Source organism: Carcharhinus amblyrhynchos, chromosome 17, assembly GCF_965287045.1.
Source record: "Carcharhinus amblyrhynchos chromosome 17, sCarAmb.v2.hapA, whole genome shotgun sequence".
Taxonomy (NCBI): Eukaryota; Metazoa; Chordata; class Chondrichthyes; order Carcharhiniformes; family Carcharhinidae; genus Carcharhinus; species Carcharhinus amblyrhynchos.
In genome coordinates this window covers 15,960,605-15,983,218 of record NC_137340.1, presented here as the reverse complement: position 1 = coordinate 15,983,218, position 22,614 = coordinate 15,960,605, and the positions used below count along the sequence as shown (strand labels likewise).

At 41.5% G+C, this 22,614-nt stretch overlaps 2 protein-coding genes across 4 annotated transcripts in view; one reads left to right on the top strand and one right to left on the bottom strand.

Annotated features, from left to right (window-relative positions):
* The window catches only part of rbp4 (retinol binding protein 4, plasma), a 40,727-nt gene extending 24,066 nt beyond the window's left edge, over positions 1 to 16,661 (bottom strand). The window contains exon 1 of one of the 2 annotated variants that reach the window (XM_080205544.1): positions 16,549 to 16,661. The gene's annotated coding sequence lies outside the window, so the exon portion shown is untranslated. The remainder of the gene's footprint in view (positions 1 to 16,548) is intronic. The other variant, XM_080205545.1, reaches the window with a different exon arrangement.
* pde6c (phosphodiesterase 6C, cGMP-specific, cone, alpha prime) overlaps positions 4,376 to 22,614 on the top strand; it is a 38,779-nt gene continuing 20,540 nt past the window's right edge. Inside the window, exons 1-8 of one of the 2 annotated variants that reach the window (XM_080205541.1) lie at positions 4,376 to 4,852; positions 11,035 to 11,187; positions 11,282 to 11,371; positions 16,294 to 16,434; positions 16,554 to 16,628; positions 16,718 to 16,782; positions 16,873 to 16,939; positions 21,793 to 21,840. In XM_080205541.1, coding sequence (XP_080061667.1) covers positions 4,376 to 4,852; positions 11,035 to 11,187; positions 11,282 to 11,371; positions 16,294 to 16,434; positions 16,554 to 16,628; positions 16,718 to 16,782; positions 16,873 to 16,939; positions 21,793 to 21,840 — 1,116 coding nt within the window. Of the gene's footprint in view, positions 4,853 to 7,906; positions 7,970 to 11,034; positions 11,188 to 11,281; positions 11,372 to 16,293; positions 16,435 to 16,553; positions 16,629 to 16,717; positions 16,783 to 16,872; positions 16,940 to 21,792; positions 21,841 to 22,614 lie in introns of those variants that run through there. The other variant, XM_080205542.1, reaches the window with a different exon arrangement.

Sequence of the window (22,614 nt, the reverse complement as noted above, 5' to 3'; positions counted from 1 at the left end):
TATGAAACTTTGTGGGCTCAATGTTAAGAACTTCCTGGGCCACTCCCTCCTGACTGTATACCACCATGCTGGGGGAGCTGTCCTGCCAGTGGGGAAGGATATACTCAGTAATGGTGATGGTAGTGCCTGTAAACACTGGCTGTAAAGTATGATTCTACCAGTATGATTACATCAGGTTGCTGCTAGTCTATAGTCTGTAGGACAACTCTCCAATTTGGGTACAAGTCCCCAGATATTAGTGAGCAGAGTTTTGTAGCGTTGCCTGGGCTGGGTTTGACTTTGTCTGAATTTGACGCCTACCCAGAAGGAAAAGCAGTAAAAACTGGAAATTGCAGGTACTATTCTGAACTGGTCCCACACTCCTTAAAATAGCACTCCCATTCCGGCCAGTACCATCATTGCCAAGTTTACCGGTTTTTTTCCTTCAGGTTAACTGTTGGATGGTCCATCAGTTTTCTCCTGATTATACTTTCTCATAGTGGTTTAGTGCAACTGAGTAGCTGGCTGCGCCATTTCAGAGGGCAGTTAAGAGTCAACCACATTGCTGTAGCTCTGGGGTCACTGTGGGCCAGACTGGGTGAGGAAGGCAAATTTCCTTCTCTAAAGGACATTAGTGACTTGGGTGGGTTTTTACAACAACCTGGTTGTCACTGTTACTGATATTAGCTTTTTATTCCAGGTTTATAAAGTTTATTTATTAAATTTTATTTATTAGTCACAAGTAGGCTTACATTAACACTGCAATTAAGTTACTGTGAAAATCCTCTAGTTGCCACACTCCGGCGCCTGTTTGGGTACACTGAGGGAAAATTTAGCAAGCTCAATCCACCTAACCAGCACGTCCTTCAGACTGTGGGACGAAACCGGAGCACCAGGAGGAAACTCACGCAGACATGGAGAGAACATGCAAACTCTACACAGACAGTGACCCAAGCTGGGAATTAAACCCAGGTCCCTGGCACTGAGAGGCAGCAGTGCTAACCACTGTGCCACCATAAATTGAAATTCCACATATGCTATTTATTTTGAATTCAAGTCTCTGGGCCATTCTGGGATTACTAGTCTGGTAATGTAAAGATAGTTTCTTCAGGGAAGTGATGAAAACTTACATGAAACAAGATTAAAAAAAAATACATGGAGTAAAATGTCAGCTATCCAATGGCGAAAAACAACCATGAGACAAAACATTGTTCAAATGGGTTTCTCATATATTGTCCTACTGCAAGGCTATGTGCTTAGCTTTCAATCATTTGGTTGGTGAAATTCTGCCTTCAACCATAGCTCGGCCCAGTGACTTTGTCCTGTTGGAACCATTCTTGGAGAATTAACTTTGGGGGCTCACTGAACAGTGCTGATCTGAACCACTGAATTTATGACATATTTATAACTATTTTCACTCCTCATGATTCCTGATCGATTCCCAACAACAGAATGGCACTATTGTGGAGTACTTGAGGTATTGCCCAAAGTTTAGACAATACAAGACCCACAAAGCAAATATCTCCGTATAAAGACGTAACTTTATTTAAACCAGTGGCCACCAGGAGTTCATCAAAGAGATAAGTAGCTCTGGCATAGAGCAGCAAAACCTCGCTGATGAATCAAATGAATGTTCTCACGGGTTCCCTTAAAGGCTCTATCTAAACAGACGAGCTCATGACACCACAATTGGGCAACAGTCCATCTAATCTGGACAGTGAATAAACCCTCTTCATGAAATATAATAAAGTGTACTAAATGTTCTCCCATCTGAAACTTTACTGATAAAACTTGCACATTTCCAAGCCTCAAATATTCTCTTGAAATATGGCTTCACCCTAATGACTTTTACCATGATGCCTTGTGGTAAAATGCTTTTTGACTAAAGTGAACAATACTCCTTAAAATCAATAATTCAAGATATCAGCATATGTGTTTTACAATCATGATCACTTGTTTGAATCAATTACTGTACCTCATATGTATAAATTGCTTCTTGTTAGCTCATGAATTTATTTAAAACCCATTTAATTGAATGCTGCCAGTTCTGTCCGTAGCTTAATGTCTACTCGCTTAAAAATCTTACCGCCACATTAGGGGTTCCATCTATAGCCACAAAGTTAAATTTAAACATAATTTCCAATCCTTTTAGTGAAGGCTTAAATTTGGAAAGCACATTAGAGAACCCTGTACTATCTGAAGTGCAAATAGCAAGACTGCTGATCTCATTATGGGGAATTACAGGAAGCAAGAGGTTTTATCTCTTTCATAATGTGGCTTCTCCACTGTCCCAACGCGAAAACATTCACCAACCTTTCTGCTCAAAGCTAAAAGAAAATACCGCAGATGCACAAAAATGGAAATAAAAACCGAAATACTCCAAAGACTAAGCAGCATTTCCAGAGAGAGAAAAACAGGCATTTTGGTTTGATGATCTTTCATCAGAATTGAAAACCATTAGAGATGTAACAAGTTTTAAACTAGTCCAGAGGTAGGTAAAGCAATGAGTGGTGTAAGAACTAAAGGCAAAGTCTGTGAATAGGGTGGAAGGTTACCAACGTGGAAAGCCAAATATAGATTAAATAATTGCTTTGGGGAACATCTTCATTCATTCTACAAGTCACCTGAACTAACCTGTCATTTAATTCTCTGTTCCATTCCCACACTGACATCCACCTCCTATAATGTCCCAATGGAGCTCAACATAAGCTCAAGCAATAGCACCTCATCTTTCAGTTAGACACTTTACAGTATTCTAAACTCAAATCTGAGTTCAACAGTTTCAGATTATAACCTTTGCTCACATTGTTTGGACAGGTCCTATTGGTGCAGATTCAACTATTGCCATTTACACCTTATCTTGACACATCTTTTGTTTCTTTATAAATGTAACTTTATAAAAGCAACAGTGGATGCTGGAATCTGAAACCAAAAGGGAAAATGCTGGAAAATCTGGAAATCTATGAAATGTTAGCTCTTTCCCTCCTTACAAATGCTGCCAGACCAGCTGAGATTTTCCAGCATTTTCTCTTGTGTTTCTTTACTGCTCCTATCACCATCCCTCTTTGTCTTGTACCTTCATCCATTTTGTCCTTTCATCTCACTTGCTTTCCACCCTATAACATATCTTCTGTTTGGTCTTTGCTCCCTTCTGTTTGGATTGAGATGCAAACCTTTTCCCTGCCCTGTACAAGCTTCAAAGCTGAGCTGTTTCCAATTTAGCCAATTGGAGAATTCTGTCTCTCTCACTACAGGGTCCCACCGACCTAATGATTCTTTCCAGCATTTTCTGTTTTTATTCCTCTTCCTGGCTCAGCCCAATGAGTTTAAGTTGCACTGCTGTCTCACAGTGCCAGGGACCTGGGTTTTCGGTCACTGTCTGTGTGGAGTTTGCACATTCTCCCTGTGCCTGCGTTGGTTTCCTCCTGATGCTCCGGTTCCCTCCCACAGTCCAAAGATGTGTGGATTAGGTGCATTGGCCATGCTAAATTGCCCCTTAGTGTCAGGGGCACTAGCTAGGGTAAATGCATGAGGAAAGAGCCTGGGTGGGATTGTGGTCAATGCAGACTTGATGGGCCGAAAGTCCTCCTTCTGCACTGTAGGATTCTATGAAAAGGTTGTTTTATGATGGGGTAGAAATCATTTGTAACTATTGGATTGTTATGCAAGCAAACGCAGGCCAAAATGCAATTAAATGAATAAGTGTTGTATTTATCCCTGAAAGACACACTGTGAATATTCTGTGAGCAGATTGGTTGATAAGGAAAAAAGAATTGAGCAGCCTTTCTAAGAAATGATATTAAGTTTGTACAGATGAACGTTGGGCTGTAATAGTGCCTGCATTAACCAGGCACCATGTCCACACACTTCTACACCACAGGAGCAAAGGACCCCATGCAAAACGTAACCACTTATCTTTACATCGTTTCAGTTCAATTAAAACTTCGTAAAAAAAAAACATTGTGGGCACTTCAAAGACCATGATTCCTTATCGTCGCAGCACATGTTAAAGATCAGACTGACACAGCACACATCATAAGCTTCCTAGGTGAAAAGAAGTCTAAATTTATTACACTAGTCTCACGTGAAGTGGTGATCTTTGGAAATATTAATCGGGTTCAGTAACGGGATTGAAGATAAGCATTCGCATTCTAATGCGTTCATCAGGATTTAAAGTCCTGACGTCAGGGCTGGGAGCAGTCTGGAAGTTTTCACAATCATTTATCGTTGCATGCTGCCAACCCTAGAAGCAACTGGCCTGAACTGCCACAATCACTGGGATGCCTGATGCCTTGAACTAACCTTGTTCTGCAACTACCAAAGGGGCACTGCTGATTTCACCCTTTATCTCCCAGCCTACAGCGATGCAAATCTAAAAGGACATTCAGCAGCGAACATGGGAGACATTAGCAGGGAAGCCATTGAGAAGTATTTAGAGAACAACCCACAATTTGCCAAGGAGTATTTCGACAGGAAACTCAGGCCTGAGGCAGTTGGTGCAATCTTCAATGGGGCCAAGGTAGAATTAAAGGACAAGGTCTCCTTCAGAGACCTGTGCAAGCTGGAGGAGGCTGACATTGTGTTTGAACTGGTCAAAGGGATGCAGGATGACTCCAATGTGGAGAAGCAGATGCACAATGTACTACAGAGGATTGTCACCTTGGTCAACGCAGAGAGAGGCAGCATGTTCACATTTAGGTCGAGAAATGGTACTCCAGAGCTGGCCACGAGACTTTTTAACGTGACCAGAGACTCCTATTTTGAGAATAATCTTGTGTCACTACAGAACGAGATAGTTTTCCCATTGGATATGGGGGTGGTGGGATGGACAGCACGCACAAAGAAGATACAGAATATTCCTTGTGTCAAAAAGGTACCTTGCTTTTGAACAATTGTCATGTACTCTATTATATTTAGTAGCTACATTTTAATGCAATTCAAAGTGTTATCTGATCAGTATGAATTATACAAGTTATAGTTTTCTTGAAACAATTAACTAAGTGTTATTGTTTAAGAAGTTTGAACTTTTCTACATTTATATCCACACACAAATGCTACAAGATATTTGATGGTGTGCAGTACAAATATAAAGGCAATCCTAATGAATCTTGTGTGACGTTGCTCAAACAGTGTGCAGTCCATCTGTGTCTTTTCATGTTGGGTATTGTGTGCCTCCCACTCATGTTTTAATTAACGGTGTCCCCTTCTCTACACTTTATTGTTTGCTTGTGCTTTTTTCGTTTTTGTCTGTTTTTTTGTGGTCTTTTCTCACATTGATTTCTGCTTAATTGTTTTCTCTATGTTTTCTCTATGGTTATTCGGCTCCTCTGTCTCTTTCGGCGACTAGAGAAGATGTCGAGGGAAAGGACTGAGCTAGAATTGTAGAGAGCTTGTGGGTAATGTTGAGCTGAGGGTTGGTGATTTGCCGAAGGTGTAGAGTGGGAGTGGAAAGCAATGTGAAAAAGGTTGTCCTGTAACCGCTTCATTTTGTATCAGATTCCCAGTTCCTATTCTCAACACCTTCATCCCATTTGTCCATCTTCACAGCATCTCACTGTCATTGTGCATGATAACCTGACCATGTCTCCTGACCACATTCTTTCCTTGATCCTTTCCCGCTTACCCTCCTCTGCCTGCTTTACAATTCCCTCCTCTCCCCTATTCTCTTGCCCCTTCTTCATTTGTTCACTCCCCGACATCTCCAGTCTTGCGCCCGCCACCTCTTTTTCACTCATTTCTCCTTCCCACCCTTCCATCTTTCAAATCGTCCTCCTTCAATTTTTCTATATTTCCTCTCTTCTTCCCCATTGCCTTTTTGCCTCTTCCCCTCAGCTCCCTCGGGAACGTTGTCCTTCCATCTTTCCCCTTCACCCTTCCTGTCCACATAGGATCATACAGTGCAGAAGAGGCCCTTCGATCCATCGAGTGTGCATTGACATGACGGAAACAGCTGGCATCCCACCTAATCCCATTTACCAGCACCTCGCCCATGGTCTTGAATGTTATGACATGCCAAGTGCTCATCCAGGGAATTTTTAAAGGATGTGAGGCAACCTGCCTCCACCACCCTCCCAGGCAGCACACTCCAGACCATCCTCTAGGTAAAAAGGTTTTCCCTCACATCCCTCATTAACCTCCTGCCCCTCACCTTGAGCTGATGTTCCCTCATGACTGACCCTCCAATTAAGGGGAAGAGCTGCTCCTTATCCACTCTGTCCATGTCCCTCATAATCTTGTACAAATGAACTATTTCAGAATCATCTGCTCCCTTTTGCCAACATCACACCCACCTGCACCACCCCCCTACCCACTCCCCAGATCTTTCTGTTGTTTTTCACTAATTTCCTGGCAATTAAGAGAAAAATTGTCTATGATTCTTAAAGGTGTTGACTAAAGGGCTGGCCCGAAGGTAGAATTCTGCACCAGCAAGGACAGAGGTTGAGGGGCAGTGAATAAATGGCCTGGAGTTCCATAAATGGTCGGTAGAATTGAGACTGGGGTGTTGACAGGAATAGGGAAAAGTAAACCTCAGGCCTGTGCTGGTGACTGCAGTGCTTCAGGCGTGTTGTCTTTGAGGTGGTTGTGAAGAGGGATGGTGGCGGGGGGAGGGGGGTGAAACAATAGGGAAGGAAGAAATAAAGTTAGAAAAGACAGCATTAGTAATAAATAAGCCATACCAACATTAGTTGGAAGTATAATGAACCTCAGAAAGAAGCAGCACTGCCACCTAGTGTCAGGAGGTCTGCATCAGTGAGATGAGCTTTTGGAAGAGGGTAGGGTAATCTGAGGGGTAATTAGTGTGTATGTGTACCTTATGGATTTAAACTAGCCTGCAGGCATGAAGGAAAAAAGCTCAAGAAGTGCACAGTTGATGCAAAGCTTAATTACATGACAGATAGATGACAATATAAGGCACAATTTCACAAAATATAGTTCTCCAAGAAAATAAACAACCCCCTCTTGCCAACAAAATAATTGTAACTTGGGTGGGTTGAGTGTTGCATGTGCAGAAGTTATTATTAATCCCAAACTGTGGTAATTGCTTCAGATTTGAGCCTTCGCTATTCTTGAAAAAATGCACAACAGCTGAAGCCTTTTGTGTTGTAGTTCAGTCAATATTTGCCCCATATTGTTAAAAACAAAATATCATGAGGAACACCTTCCAATTCTATTAGAATGCATTTATCTAATGGAATCATATTTCTGTCTGAATTTCTTTTACCCGGTGCATTTTAGGTGCACTACTAACTGCTAACAGTAACTTTTAAAGTTGTGGCCATACAAATGGATGTGTCTGCTTTCCCACAACTTGAAATAGACTCTGTTGGAAGCTTATAAACCGTAGAAGTTCCATTCGACTCGCCAAGCAGTTTGACATTCTAATGGAACTACACAGAGTAGAAGGTGCTTTGCACTAATACGATAGTGGCATCTGAAAATATTATTGTATTAGAAAACAGTTAGCTAGGAGTTGAAAGATTTTCCCACAATACGAAAGATTCTGACCTTTTGGAGAAAAGTGAGAGTTTTAATCTGAATTGTTCATAATGTTACTCAGACTGCCATTAGAAGGTAACACCATTGATGGTGGACAGTATTTTAAAATGAAAGGGCTTAGTCTATGCAAAGCACCTCCAGGCATTCACATATATCATTCCTGTAACATGATGTTTCTCTTTGATTTACCCTGTAGTTCAAAATACAACACATCTAGCACTGTTCATGTAACAGAACTACAAGGCACTTCACAGGGGCTTCAGCAAACACAATTTGACACTGATCCATATAAAGAGATAATACGTCAAATAAGCAAAAGCTTTGTCAAAGTAGTAGGTTTTAAGGGGAGTCTTAAAAGAGGAGAGACTAAAGAAGTTACAAAAGGAATTCCAGAGCTTGGTGCCATGGCAGCTGAAGATATAGGTATCAACAGTGATTCTCTGAAAATTGAGGATGCACAGGAGGCCAGAACTGGACCAATGCAGAGATGTAGGTGAGTCACAGTGCTGGAGGAGGTAATATACAGAGGGAGGGGGCAAGGCAATGGAGGGGTTTCAACATAAGAATTTTAAATTTGAGGCATTGTTGGAGTGGGAGCCAAGATAGGTCAGTGAGGACAGGGGTGAGGGGTGAATATTCATAGAATCCCTACGGTGCAGAAGGAGGCCATTCAGCCCACTGGGTCTGCACGAACTCTCCAACAGAGCATCTTACCAAGCCACCCCCAGCCCCATTCGCACTAATCCCCCTAATCTTCACATTTTGGGACCCCAAGGGGCAATTTATCATGGCCAATCCACCTAACCTGCAAATTTGTAGACCGTGGGAGGAAACCCATGCAGACATGTGGAGAATGATTAGGACTTGGTGCGAGTTAGGATCCAGTCAGTTATGTTTGGAGGGTGGAGGGTGGAAGGTGGAATGCATGTCATAGAAATAATAATATTTATTAATTTTGGATACTTATTGTTTCATTTGATGTGATGATAATGTCCATCAGTGTATAGTTTTACTGTGGTAAAGTAACTTACATTGCATTTTGGGTGCACTACTTTTCTGCAACAGTAGAGTTTGACTCCAATTCTGTGTCAAGCTCAGCTTAAAAATGCCCAGACAGTCCATTAGAACAAAGTAGGGTATGTATGTACGTATATGCTTGGGCAGTTATCCATATGGGTAGTATAGTTTTGTTGATAGAATGCTTGCATTGGTAATATGCGTGCACAGGTTGGCAAATGTGTAAATAGGTTGTGCACCTGCATGCATAGTGTAGTTACATGAATGGCATATGTTCAGGGTTTTATGTGTATGCACATATATGCATGCTTAGTGTAGGTTCATGTTTAGTATAAATGTACAAGACTAGATAAATGATCAAAGTAGAGGATTTGTTATATGTATGGACCAACAGGTCTTTCTTAAGATTACATCAAGAAGAACAGTTCCACCTCGTACATAATAGACGTTCACTGATAATCGAGAGTTTTCCGTAGTCATTTTAACTTTCACCAATAATCAAAAGCAGACACTATTCAATGGGTCTTCCATTATACACCAAGCTCAATTCTGATTCCACTAAAATCAAATGAAAACATAATCTGAGCTTGGTATATAACTCCACTTACTGTTAAATCAAGACAGTGACAGATAATCCTTCTCAACCCATAAGGTTGATTGAGGGGAAGATCAAGAAGGATCACAAAAATTATCCATTTCCCGGGACTTGCCCTTGTAATTTAGTGGTTTTCACGTGATTAGAATGTAAAATGTAATGTCTCAGATGGGTACACACTGGTATGTGAAGCACTCAGCCTCTGATTTTGGTGTTTATTACTGTCTATTGCTGTGGAATTACCTAGTTTCCAATTATATACCTTCCTGATCATCTAGCAAGTTTGCTAGAATATGCCTTTCACAAGACATTATTACATGTTTCTTCTGTTAATTCTTTTTCTGCCTGTCTTTTTTTCTATGCTTCATGAATTATTAGACCATATGCAAGGGCAGAAAGTTCTTTTTAAACTTTAGTTAGGACATCATGATCGGCACGAGCTTGGAGGGCTGAAGGGCTGTTCTGTGCTGTGCTGTCTTGGTTTTCTTCATCCAGTTTAGACTACTGGTGGAAATTGCTAAAATTGCCATGGGAAACTCTTGAATATCCGCACAAATCTGTTTTGTACCACGTTGAGCTTTAGCAAACACTACCAAGCTCTTCCCTAACTTTAGCCATTGAAATACCATCACACTAATAACTAGTCAGGAAATCCCAAATCTCTTACCATAGCCTTGAACAGGTTTGAATGTTCTGCTACTGCACTCTGTAATTTCACTGGAAGTGTGTCAAAATTCTTATTGACACATATAAAGATAGTCAAAGAAAATTTGAGATTTAAATTCTGGTTGAGATGATCCAGGTGGTTTTCGCGATTGTCTTAATGAAGTTTCTATGCATCTCATCCAGGATGCAGGTGGGTGTAGATTCTCTTGCTTATCCATTCTTACCAGCAAAGCAGGTCTCTTCCAGGTTTTGATAGACTGACTTTTCCCTGTTTTTAACTGGTAAGTTGATGTATGCAAACTTTTAATAGAGATTTCATGCTAGTTCAATGACTAATGTGTCACAGTTTTAAAATAAGATATTGTCAACACCCAATTTCCCTCCTAAAATTTGAAAAATAAAGGCTGTGTGATCAAACATCATGAATGGAGACAAGATTCTGGTTTTCTCAACATGTTAACGTCATCATTAAATTAAGTAAATGAACATTGTGTTCTGTTGTGGTCACTATGTTATGGGAAGGACGTGATTGCACTGAAGACGGTGCAGAGGAGATTTACCAGGATGCTGCCTGGGATGGAGGGTCTGATCTATGAGGAAAGATTGGATTAGCTGGGGCTGTTTTGCATGGATCAGCGAAGTTTGAGAGGGGACATGGTAGTGTGTTTATTGGTTATGAAGGGCATAGATAGGGTGGATAGGAAAGAACTTTTCCTATTAGTAGAATGGTCAATAACCAGGGACAGACTTAAGGTATGAGGTAGAAGTCTAAGAGGGGAGTTGATGAAAAACTTTTTCATCCTGATGATGGTGGGAGTTCTCCCTGTGTCTGTGTGGGTTTCCTCCGGGTTCGTCCCACACTCCAAAGATGTGCAGGTTAGGTTGATTAGCCATGCTAAATTGCTCCTTAATTTCAATATGTGGTAAATGTGTGGGGTTAGGCAGATGAGGCCTGGGTGGGATTTTTGTCAACACAGGCCTGATAAGCCTGAAAGGGTGGTTGAGTCAGAAACTCTTGTAACATCTCAGAAGTATTTAGATATTCACTTGTACTGCCTTATCCTTCAGGGTTATGCCGCAAGCACTGGAAAATGGGCTTAGTGTAGTCAGATCTTTGTTAACTGGCGTGGATGTGATGAGCTGAATGGTCTCCTTCTGTGCTGTAAACATCTATGAATTGATTTAGTTAGGCATCTAACTATGTGGACACCACTATTGGTAAAATGGCCTACAACACGTGTTGGAGACAAGCCGGAATGTGACTCTTGGTTCTGTCCTAGGATGCCCATTTTTCTGAATTTGTCGATAAACAGACCGGCTACGAGACTCTGAACATTCTAGCTGCCCCGGTGCTGCAGGGGAAGGATGTATTAGCAGTCTTGATGGTGATCAACAAAATTGGCGAAGCGCACTTCACAACAGAAGACCAAGAGGTAGCTGGAGATAACCATCTGAGATTGTTTATTCAAGTTTAAAAAAGATTACATCTATTGAGTGATAATCTATTTATTTGTTTTATATTTCTAGGTTTTTACAAAATATCTTAATTTTGCATCTTTAGCCCTGAAATACTCTCATATAAATTACCTCTACAATGTGGAATCACGGCGGTCCCAGGTAATATTTGTGTTAGGTTTAAATAAATTCATTTAAAACTTGATTCTTTCTCTACCCATTCTGATGGGTGTCGTGGTCCAGGTCCGTGTAATAACATCTGACACTTCACTCTTGTAGTCGGTAATGTAAATGGGCAATAATATGATAAAACCATTGCGTAAATATTCTCAGGGATCAACTGTTCTCCATTTATAACGTTCAAGAATTACATGAGAATTCCTGACTTGACTTTCAATACAAGTTTACAAAACTGCCCTCTATCAAATCGCTAAACATATTAGTCAACACAATCAGTTTCAATGTTCGGTGATCTCTCTGCCCATTTACTTCCTGTGGTGAGCAGTCTTACCTTAAGGCACTCACTGCTGGTGGTCACTCTGCAAAAAGGCCCCCAATCTTTTTATCTTTTACTTTTGTGGGGCCACAGGCATGAAACAATTGTTTGCTACCTGTTGTCGAAATTGGTCTATTTTATGTCAAAAGTAAAACTCCTCACAAACACATCTGCTCCCTCTGCACCATATGTGTACCTCACTAGAAAGGGTAGAGTTTTAGCTTAAAGTTCACTTATTAGTGTCACAAGTTGGCTTACACTGCAATGAAGTTACTGTGACAATCCCCTAGTCGTCATACTCTGGCGCCTGCTCGGGTTTGCTGAGGGAGAATTTAGCATGGCTAATGCACCCAACCAGCATGTCTTTCGGACTGTGGGAGGAAACCGGAGCACCCGGAGGAAACCCACGCAGTCACAGAGAACTTGCAGACTCTGCACTGACAGTGACTCAAACCAGGAATCGAACCCAGGGTCCCTGGCACTATGAGGCAGCAGTGCTAACCACTGTGCTACCATGTGTAAATACAGAAACTGGAATAGTTTGATTCTATGCAGTGTGAGCCTTACCCTTGTTACTGTACAGGGAGCATAACGCAGGAGAGTCAACTCAGAATCAGACATTAAGCATCTTATGTCTCAGGTCAGCTCCCTAAGTTCCACCTTTAGACAAGTGTTGGAGTGTTAGAGTCAGACATGAACAGCACTCCACGTTTACTGACTGAATTCTTGGATCTAGCTTTCTGGACTGCAGACAAGGGCAACATTTACACTGCACTGACATAGTGCAGTTTCACTTTGCTAAAATCATAGTATAACCCTAGAATATGGGTCCATCCCAACCCTGGAACAAAGGAAGGCTCAAACAGAGTGCTAATTCTATTTCACGTTAATTCCATTTCACATTAATGTTATTGTAGTGTAAACACAAAATTATTATGGCCTCGAACTCCCTTAGATATAGAGTCATATCAGCTTAACCTAATGGTTACGGGTAGCACGGTGGCACAGTGGTTAGCACTGCTATCTCAGTGCCAGGGACCCGGGTTCAATTAGAGCCTTGGATCCTCTGGGTGTTCCGGTTTCCACCCAAAGATATGCAAGTTCGGTTGATTGGCCATGCTAAATTGCTCCTTAGTTTCAAGGGGATTAACAGGGTAAATACATGGGGTTACGGGGATAGGGCCTGGATGGGGATTTTTGTCAATGCAGGCTTGATCAACCGAATGGCCTCTTTCTGCACTTGGGAGATTCTATGATTCTAGAGACTTCCACAATGTAAGAACAACCAATCTTGCTAGCAAGAATAGGAAGCAGAGCCCTTTTATGGCGCCATTTTTATTTGGATAGAGCTTGTTTGATAGATGTGAAAATCTTCAGTATTTGTGTCAAATCAAAAAATCAGCACGTATTTAAGATTGGGTACAGACTGTAGGGATGCACCCTATTTAGCTCAGCCAAGAATTCATTGCCGCTTTACAAAGCTAAGGCTTTAAGGACCACTAATTGTGTAAAAGGACTGCTAAGATTTGAGTTTGGCATACAGCACGCATAAGACCATAATACCAAGGGAGACCATCCTGAAAGATTGTTTAGCATTGAGTGGTGGGGCTGTGCCAGATTCCTAGTGTTGGCAAACAAGTGGGCCAGTCATTCATAGTGCCTCGGCCCACTATGTACTTCCCAGTTTGGCCATCAAATCTGCCAAAGTGGATGAATGTGGTTAGACCTTCTGTTGGCAGCCACATCAGCTACTCTTTCCTCCCAAGGGAAGCGGTCACCATTCTTTACACAATTGATAAGTCCAAGGGGGATTAGGGATTATCAGGACTCCTCGTAATAGATATGGAAACAGTACAGCAAAAAAATGTATTACGCATTGCTAGTATCCACCTGTCTATAGCAGAAATATACATCATGGGGGAGGAAGGGGGTGTGGGGCTTTTCTGCTCCTCTTTCTGTCAAATGGGATCAGCAGTAGGAGAGGAGAATCCAGCGAGAAGGCCCAAATCACATTTCACATTAATGCAAAGGCGTGATGTTATTGCCTAATTCCCCCCCCACCCCGCACCGTAACATCATAGGAATTCTGATGTTTAATGTTGGGAACTTAATAAATTTGCATTTGATAATCTGGCCTGGAAAGAATAATGATGTTGAGATGCTGGCGTTGGACTGGGGTAAACACAGTACGAAGTCTCACAACACCAGGTTAAAGTCCCACCAGTTTATTTGAAAATAAATTTTACTATTTTAGATTTGACTATCAAATAAACTGGTTGGACTTTAACCTGGTGTTGTGAGACTTCTTATTTGAAAGAATAACACAGGACAACTCAAGATACCGGTTACCTTTTAAATGCCCACATTGCATATAGTTTACTCATCTGCTTATGTCAGGTCGTTCAAAGGCTTTGGCAAGGAGATTTTCTTGTCTTGAAGTTAACCCAAGTTACAGGGTGTTCAGTGACAGGTCAGTGTAGACTGAAACCCCTCCTCTCGACAAATATTTTCCCCTTCCTGCCACAAATCCATCTGACATTTTGATCTGGATAACCGTCAGGACTTGCATGGGGAATCACTGATTGACCTCCCTGTAGGACTCATTGAATGCAAGCTCCCTGGGGATTGGTAATTAATTCACCAAGTGGAGCTAGTATACCAAGCCCTGTATGAAGCAGGCCCCTGATAAAGCAGGGTCCATTATTCCTTTAGTCCCAGTTGGGACGTGTTGTGTGCACAACAGGCTTGTGGTTTTGTGTTACTTTATTTTGTGCAATATAGCACTGTTCCTTTACTGCTGACTCCTGGAGTTATTATAGATTTTTACATCGCCTGAAGGAAGTTTTGCTAGGAGTTCTGAACTATTAAGGAAAGCCAATTAGACACAGAGCTTATACAACACAAGCTTAACCTGTGTTTGTACTTTATCATTGATGAAGGAAGAGAAAGACCTGTGTCTCAGGGAATTCCCAAAGGAACACATCCAGGCCAACATTGGTTCCATGACAGCATCCAAATACCATGATGTATCAATATTTAGGATGGATGTTCTTTGAGCCTTTCACTAAATAGATTCTGCAGCATCTTTTGCACCATACAAAACCTTAATGTCACACACTTGTTGCATGAAATATTATATGCAGTGAGCTAGCCCATTGTGCATGATAGCGTTGTATATATGATAGAGTGCAGGACATCTCCACAAAAATCCTGTAGATTAAATCCTTGGTATATTTCAACATGAATAGGCTACATCCAGAGCTGGAGAAATATCAAGAGGAAACTTACCAAAAAATGGCAGAGTGTTGGTTTCGATGAGAAACATGCTGGTTTCTTCTCCCAATATACCACACTCTATCACAAAAAACAGCTGGGCGTGTTTTACGCCGTCATGTAGGTGGGCGGAGTCTCAACATACTGGCAAATTCCGGCTGCACTGAGATCGGGATGCCATGTTTAAAGGGTGCCCTGATCAAAGCAAAAAGTTAGTTCCCCCGAACCGCCACAGACATCCCAGAGGCTCCCCTCCCCCGCCCTTCCCCCCCCTCCACCGACTGGAGTCAGCATTTACGCCCATCCAATCAGACTCTATCACACCTTACTCCAGGAATGACATAAAGGCTGTCTGCTCAATTAAATGCAGATGATGGCAAATAAACCCATCCTAAAACTTCCCAAATTCCATGAAGAATAGAACAACTAGATCCATTATTGTTCAATAGAAAATAAGTTTGTTCCTTTATATTGGATGAACTGAAATTTACAAGACTAAGACTAACAGATTCCTGTTGGAGTGTAGAGGATTTGGACCAGAGGCAGATAAAGTTGAAGTTGAGGTGCAGATGAGCCACCATCCAATTGAATGACAGAATAACATTGGCACGTGGCACAATGGTTAGCATTGCTGCCTCACAGCGCCAGGGACCCGGGTTCAATTCCCAGCTTGGGTCACTGTCTGTGCAGAATCTGCACGTTCTCCTTGTGGGTTTCCTCCAGGTTCTCCGATTTCCTCCCACAGTCCAAATATGTACAGGTCAGGTGGACTAGTCATGCTAAATTTCCCCTTAATGCTTAAAGATCTGTAGGTTAAATGGATTAGCTATGGTAAATGCACAGGGTTACAGGTATTGGGCAGGGGGCTGGGCCTGGGTAAGATACTCTTTCAGATAGTCACTGCAGACTGGATGGGCCGAATGGCCTCCACTGCACAATAGGGATTCCACAGTTCTAAATATGACTGGCCTACCTCTGTCCCCATGTTTCCACATCTTATTTCCTTCCGTATCCATATGATCATGCTTTACACCCAACAGACAATCTCAATGCCCTGAATCTAAAGAATTGTCTAGTTTTGTATTATTGATACATCAATCTGCTAGAGGGTTTGAGTCTATCTCTGCAGCACTGCGGGGGTACTAAACCACTGTAGCTCACCACCACCTTCTCGAGGCCTGTTGGGGACAGACAGTCAATGCTGGCCTTGCCAGCGATGCCCATGTCCGATGAAAGAGTTAGAAGATGTAATTATTAGATTTAGTGTGCCCTTCTCCCTGGGTTCTGTAAAACTCTCTTTCCTTCCAATCGACAGATCCTGTTGTGGTCTGCCAACAAGGTATTTGAAGAACTTACAGACATCGAGCGGCAGTTTCACAAAGCTCTGTACACAGTTCGAATGCACCTGAATGTCGAAAGATATTCAGTTGCTCTCCTTGATATGACCAAGCAGAAGGTAAACAATCCATCAGTTACAACGTTACATCTTTGAATTAGTTTTGAAATTAATAATTAAAATGGAAGATTACATTTTTTTTGATTGAATTACTAAAATCTAATGAAATGTTACCTTAGGAGTTCTTTGATGAATGGCCAATCCAGATGGGTGAAGTCCCCCCTTACAAAGGTCCAAAGACTCCAGACGGCAGAGTAAGTTATGAAATGAATTACACTATTAGTTTGCACTCAATCCCCCTGTGTGCTTAGTACCACTAACAAACAACTCTCAAACTGTGCAGGAAGTCAACTTTTATAAGATCATTGACTACTTGTTGGTTGGAAAAGAGGAAATCAAAGTCATCCCGTAAGTAGCACCAGCTTGTTACAATCTGAAGTATATTTTAGTGGACAGGACGTCACCAATTAATAACTTGAATTAATTTTGTACTTGAAGGTCACCTCCTGCAGATCATTGGTCCCTTGTGAGCGGGCTTCCAACCTACGTGGCAGAAAATGGCTTTGTAAGTCACTTTCTAATGGCAATGATTAACCTGGTTGCTGTTATTTGTTTCCCTTTTCTCTTATTGTTCCATGGGTTAATGTTAACCATATTAACCATTAGCATTTGCAATCAATATTCAGCTTATTGTGTCAAAGAGATTTGCATTATTCTGTGAAGAGAACTTTAATCAGTGTGGCAAAAACAGAAAAATGCTGGGAAATCTCAGAAGGTCTGACAGCACCTGTGGAGAGAGAATAAAGCCAACATTTCTAGTCTAGATGGCTGTTCGTCAGAACTGATGAAGAGTCATCTAGACTCGAAACGTTGGCTCTATTATCTCTCCACAGATGCTGTCAGACCTTCTGAGATTTTCCAGCGTTTTTGTTTCAGATTCCAGCATTTTTTGTTTATTTTAATCGATGTAGTATGATTTAAAAAAAACGCTAAGACCTGAACTTTCACAGAATCAGAAGGCATTGTGCTTTAGTCAAAGCCCTGATTCCAGAGGTCCTGCCTCTGAACCATCCATTTTTCTCAGGATTTGGAGAGTCTGGGGGTGGGGTGGGGGGGAGGTGCAATTTAGATTATAGTTTGCATGTTCATGGGATTGATGGTGCGCAGCTACCTTCAAACTGATGCAATATTTGTTACTGAGACATCCAAAACAAAACTTAGAGGAAAAAGTCCAAAGCCAGAGTTATTTGGAGAGGTAAGATATCCTTGCAGAGATGTATGGTGTCCTCTGAGATTGTTAAAAGTAGGCATGAATGTGCGTAACAAGTGGATACACTCAGTGGAACATCAGGCTGTCGAGTCATTTAATTCCCCAAGATCTTTAAATTTTTTGAGGAAAAAAATAGATTGTTGTGTCTGTGCTTGAAATTTCACGAGCAGCCTGTTGACAAAAGCCTGATGTCTATCATTATAGGATTTTCTTATGTTCTTATTAGACCTTCCACAACCTTTCATTATCACAGTGGAATCAATTGACAGCTCAAATTGCTTATAAAAAGATTAACTGTCATTGAGTCAGTAAGTAAAGATCTCCCTAAGTTTGAAAAAGGTTTTCTCATTTATTATTTCTATTTCGCTTCTGCTGAGGCTTTGCCTGAAACCATTCACCACTCCACAGCAGTGACTAATGGGGATAATCTTAACCCCATGGACTCAATGGATTGCGTTCAAAGCTGGTTTTCATCAAGCACAATTTTACTTTTGATTGAAGTTAATGGAGAACAAAATCAGATGGGGGTATAAAACTGGTGTTAGACATGATCTGGGTAGGTTAAAATTACCCTTTGGTTCCAGCTAATCCTGTCATTGGTACTGAAATATGTCCCTCTTTTTTTTAAATCAAAGGTTTTGAAATGTTATTCATCATCATTTCTCTTCTCTTTTCCTGTTTTATTCCTAAAGGCACTACCCAACCCTGATGTCTTATCCATGTAACTCTTTTCAAGTTTGTACTTACCCAATGAATGTCCAAATCCTATTCTTCTATACCACATCACAAACAATTGGATTCTGTTCACACACATAAGAAGCTTGATACCAACCAAGGCAAAGCAGCCCGCTTGATTGGCACCACATCCACAAACTTCCACCCGCTCCATCATCGATGCTAGGTAGCAGCAGTGTGTACCATCTACAAGATGCACGGCAGCAATTTAGCAAAGATTCTTAGACAGCACCTTCCAAACCCACAACCACTTCCATCTAGAAGGACAAGAGCAGCAGATACATGGAAACACCTGCAAGTTCCTCTCCAAGGCACTCACCATCCTGATTTGGAAATATATCACCGTTCCTTTGCAGTCGCTGGGTCAAAATCCTGGAATTTCCCCCCATGGCACTGTGGGTCAACCCACAGCACGTGGACTGCAGTGATTCAAGAAGGCAGCTCACCACCACCTCCGAGGGCAATTAGGGATGAGCACTAAATGCTGGCCAGTCAGCGACGCCCATGTCCCTCAAATGAATAAAAAAAACACACATGCCCATAGCCAGGATCACTGGATACCAATAAAGATTAAGAATCCATGCTGATTTTTGCATTCATTAGCCTATAGCTACAGAATAAATCATTTGGTGCCTTTGAATAATTAACTTGAGTTTCTACTTCTAACGCCTCCGATGAAAGCCCTGCTAGACAGAGAGAAAATGCTACAAAATACACAAATATACAGGTGTAAACTTTGTGTCTTTAAGTTACAAACCTCAGTTCCAGTGCTTTCCTCTCTCACGTTAGTGAGAATTCAACAGACCAAGATTTAAAAAAAACATGGAACTATTTCTTTCTTTTACCTTTTCCTGTTATTGGATAACTTTTGCCAACTGTTCATTTGATAGAACCAAAAAAAAATGACAAATGCAAACAATTGAAATATCACAGTTTTAAACACTGCATTTAGCTGAGAGCCTGAGGAAAGTCTCCTATGGATCTGTTAGTATCTTTCTCTGACTGTGTGTACAGTATACAAGAGATAGGGCGGCACGGTAGCAGAGTGGTTAGCACTGCTGCTTCACAGCTCCAGGGACCTGGATTCAATTCCCAGCTCGAGTCACTGCCTGTGTGGAGTTTGCACATTCTCCTCATGTCTGCGTGGGTTTCTGCCAGGTAATCCGGTTTCCTCCCACAGTCCAAAGATGTGTCGGTTAGGTTGATTGGCCATGCTAAAAAATTGCCCCTTAGTGTCCTGAGAGGCATAGATTAGAGGGATTAGTGGGTAAAATGTGTAAGGATATGGGGGTGGGGCCTGGGTGGGATTGTGTTCAGTGCGGACTTGATGGGCTGAAGGGCCTCTTTCTGCACTGTACGGTTTCTATGATCAATAACAGGAGACCCCCTGGGGGAGGGAAGCACATACACGCACGCACACAACACACAATACATACAATCACCTCAACTGTGTCCTACTGCTATGTTACCTCATATATATTGAGTGTATTTTAGACATAAATAGGTTCCTGATTAGTAAGGGGAGCAAAGGTTATGGGAAAAGATGGGAGAATGGGGTTGAGAAATTTATCAGCCATGATTAAATGGTAGAGCAGACTTGATGGGCCAAATGGCCTAAATTCTACTCCTATATCTTATGGTCTTATCACATTGCTACCCTTTGTCCCTACAAACATTTTCACAAATGATCCTAACCCTGTACTCCGACATGGTTTTATTTCAGTCATAGGAGATTGTGAGGTTCAATGTTTGCAGCAAGTCAGGTTTCTTAATGTGTTGAACTATTTGCTGAAATTTCTCCTGCCCCTACATTAACTGATACCATGAAGGTCATTGCCCAAAGCACACTTCTACCTGGGATCTTCTCCATTATGCAGACTCTTCCTTCTAGAATGTATCTACTCTCCCTTACCTTATCTTGGGTTATAGGTTCTAATAGTTTCAATCCTTCTGTTTTGTCTTGATGCCTTCTGCAGTTTCAGCCTCCTCGTCCGATTTAGAATAGGCCTTCCCCTTTGCAGCCCCTGCCTGGCTGTCCCTTCTGTGCTGTGCATTTCATGCTAATTCCTGGCCCTTCACAATGAGCCCCTCCATCCCGGGACATTTCATTCCTGCCTACGTGTGATCCCTGGGCTGCTTTTAATCTCTCCCCTTATCCTCGGTAAGGTTGTTAAGTTAATGGAAAAGGTCCTGAGGGATAGGATATATGACCATTTGGAAAAATGCAGGTTAATCCGGGATAGTCAGCACAGATTCGTGAAGGGTAAGTCTTGCCTCACAAATTTGATTGAATTCTTTGAAGAGGTGTAGTTGAAGGTAGAGCAGTTGGTGTCATATACATGGATTTTAGTAAGGTGTTCGATAAGGTTCCCCATGTAGGTTTATGAAGAAAGTAAGGAGGTGTGGGATAGAAGGAAATTTGGCTGATTGGATAAGTAACTGGCTATCTCATAGAAGACAGACGGTGGTGGTGGATGGAAAATTTTCAGACTGGAGACCAGTTACCACTGGTGTACCACAGGGATCAGTGCTGGGACCTCTGCTATTTGTGATTTTTATCAATGACTTGGAGGGAGTTCTGGTCACCTCACTATAAGAAGGATGTGGAAGCATTGGAGAGAGTGCAGAGGAGATTTACCAGGATGCTGCCTGGTTTGGAGGGTAGGTCTTATGAGGAAAGGTTGAGGGAGCTAGGGCTTTTCTCTTTAGAGCGGAGGAGGATGAGAGGTGACTTAATAGAGGTTTATAAGTTGATGAAGGGGATAGATAGAGTGGACATTCAGAGATATTTCCTCGGGTGGATGTAGCTGTTACTAGGGGGCATAATTATAAGGTTCATGTTGGGAGATATAGGAGGGATGTCCGAGGTAGATTCTTCACTCAGAGTGTGGTTGGGGTGTGGAATGCACTGCCTGCTGTGATAGTGGAGTCAGACACTTTAAGAACTTTCAAGTGGTTATTGGATAGGCACATGGAGCACACCAGAATGATAGGGAGTGGGATAGCTTGATCTTGGTTTCGAACAAAGCTCGGCACAACATCGAGGGCCGAAGGGCCTGTACTGTGCTGTACTGTTCTATGTTCTCTCCCCCTGGCGTTTCCAAATGCTTGCTAATTTCATGCTGTATTCATGACTGCTAGTTTAAACAAATTGAATGAGATCAATCTGTGATTTCCTGATTTATCCCGGTCTCCTTTTGGATGTGAGTCAGGGGAGGGAAGGGTTGTCACATTTACACAGTTCCCGTTCTATGCTACAACTTTCTTTCCTACTGAGGTTCTGAAAAATGATTGGTAAAGTTATCAAAATGATCGTGTCCTTACAAAATGCCAATTCCAGATACTAATTTTGCAATAATAAAGCAACATTGTATGAGTCCCTATCTAATTGTCATTAATCTGAACTTTGGCAGATCTGCAACATGATGAATGCCCCAACTGATGAATACTTTGCTTTCCAAGTAAGTGCAGGAATATATTCACTCTATGTACTTCCACCAGGTGGTGTGTGTGATTAAAATGAGTGCAGTTTTGTTTCAAGAAATTGAAACCAATCAGGAAACTTTTTTTGATATAACACCTCGTAATGTCTCAGTAATGGGTCCAAGAGTTTCACTAGAGATTCAATGGAGTTTGCTATGTAGAAAATGCAAATAGATGTTATACCAGAAGATTTCAGAAAAAAAACACAGTACGATAAGTGGCGAGCCTGTTGATCAAAACACAAAAGTCCTAATTCAATTTGAAATTATATACATCTTTCCACACACAATATTTTCCTATTATTAATGTTACTGCTGTGCCAATTATTCATTTAACAATGAGTTGGATGAATATTTGTTTTATGACAAGATAAATTTTGGATCTAATCCTATTAGGAACTTGTGAATGTCATATAACCAATACACTCACTCATAATTGAATATTGAAACTTATAAAACTCGGCAGCATTATTGCTGGATTGTATTTTGTGGATCAGAGAGAGATTTGATTGTTGGGACTTCACTTCCCGTGGAGATCTGATTCCATTTTGTGCAGATCCATGCACAATGTATTGAAAGAGGTGGCCAAATTAAATGTCCCTCTCACACTTCAATTATTTCACAAAGAACTGTAAAACATGCCAATTGTGGAGTAATGTGTGGTTTAAAATTAGAAACACGTATGTATAGTCACCTTGGAAAAGTCAACACATATTCAAATTAGCACAGTGGCACAGCGGTTGGCACTGCTGC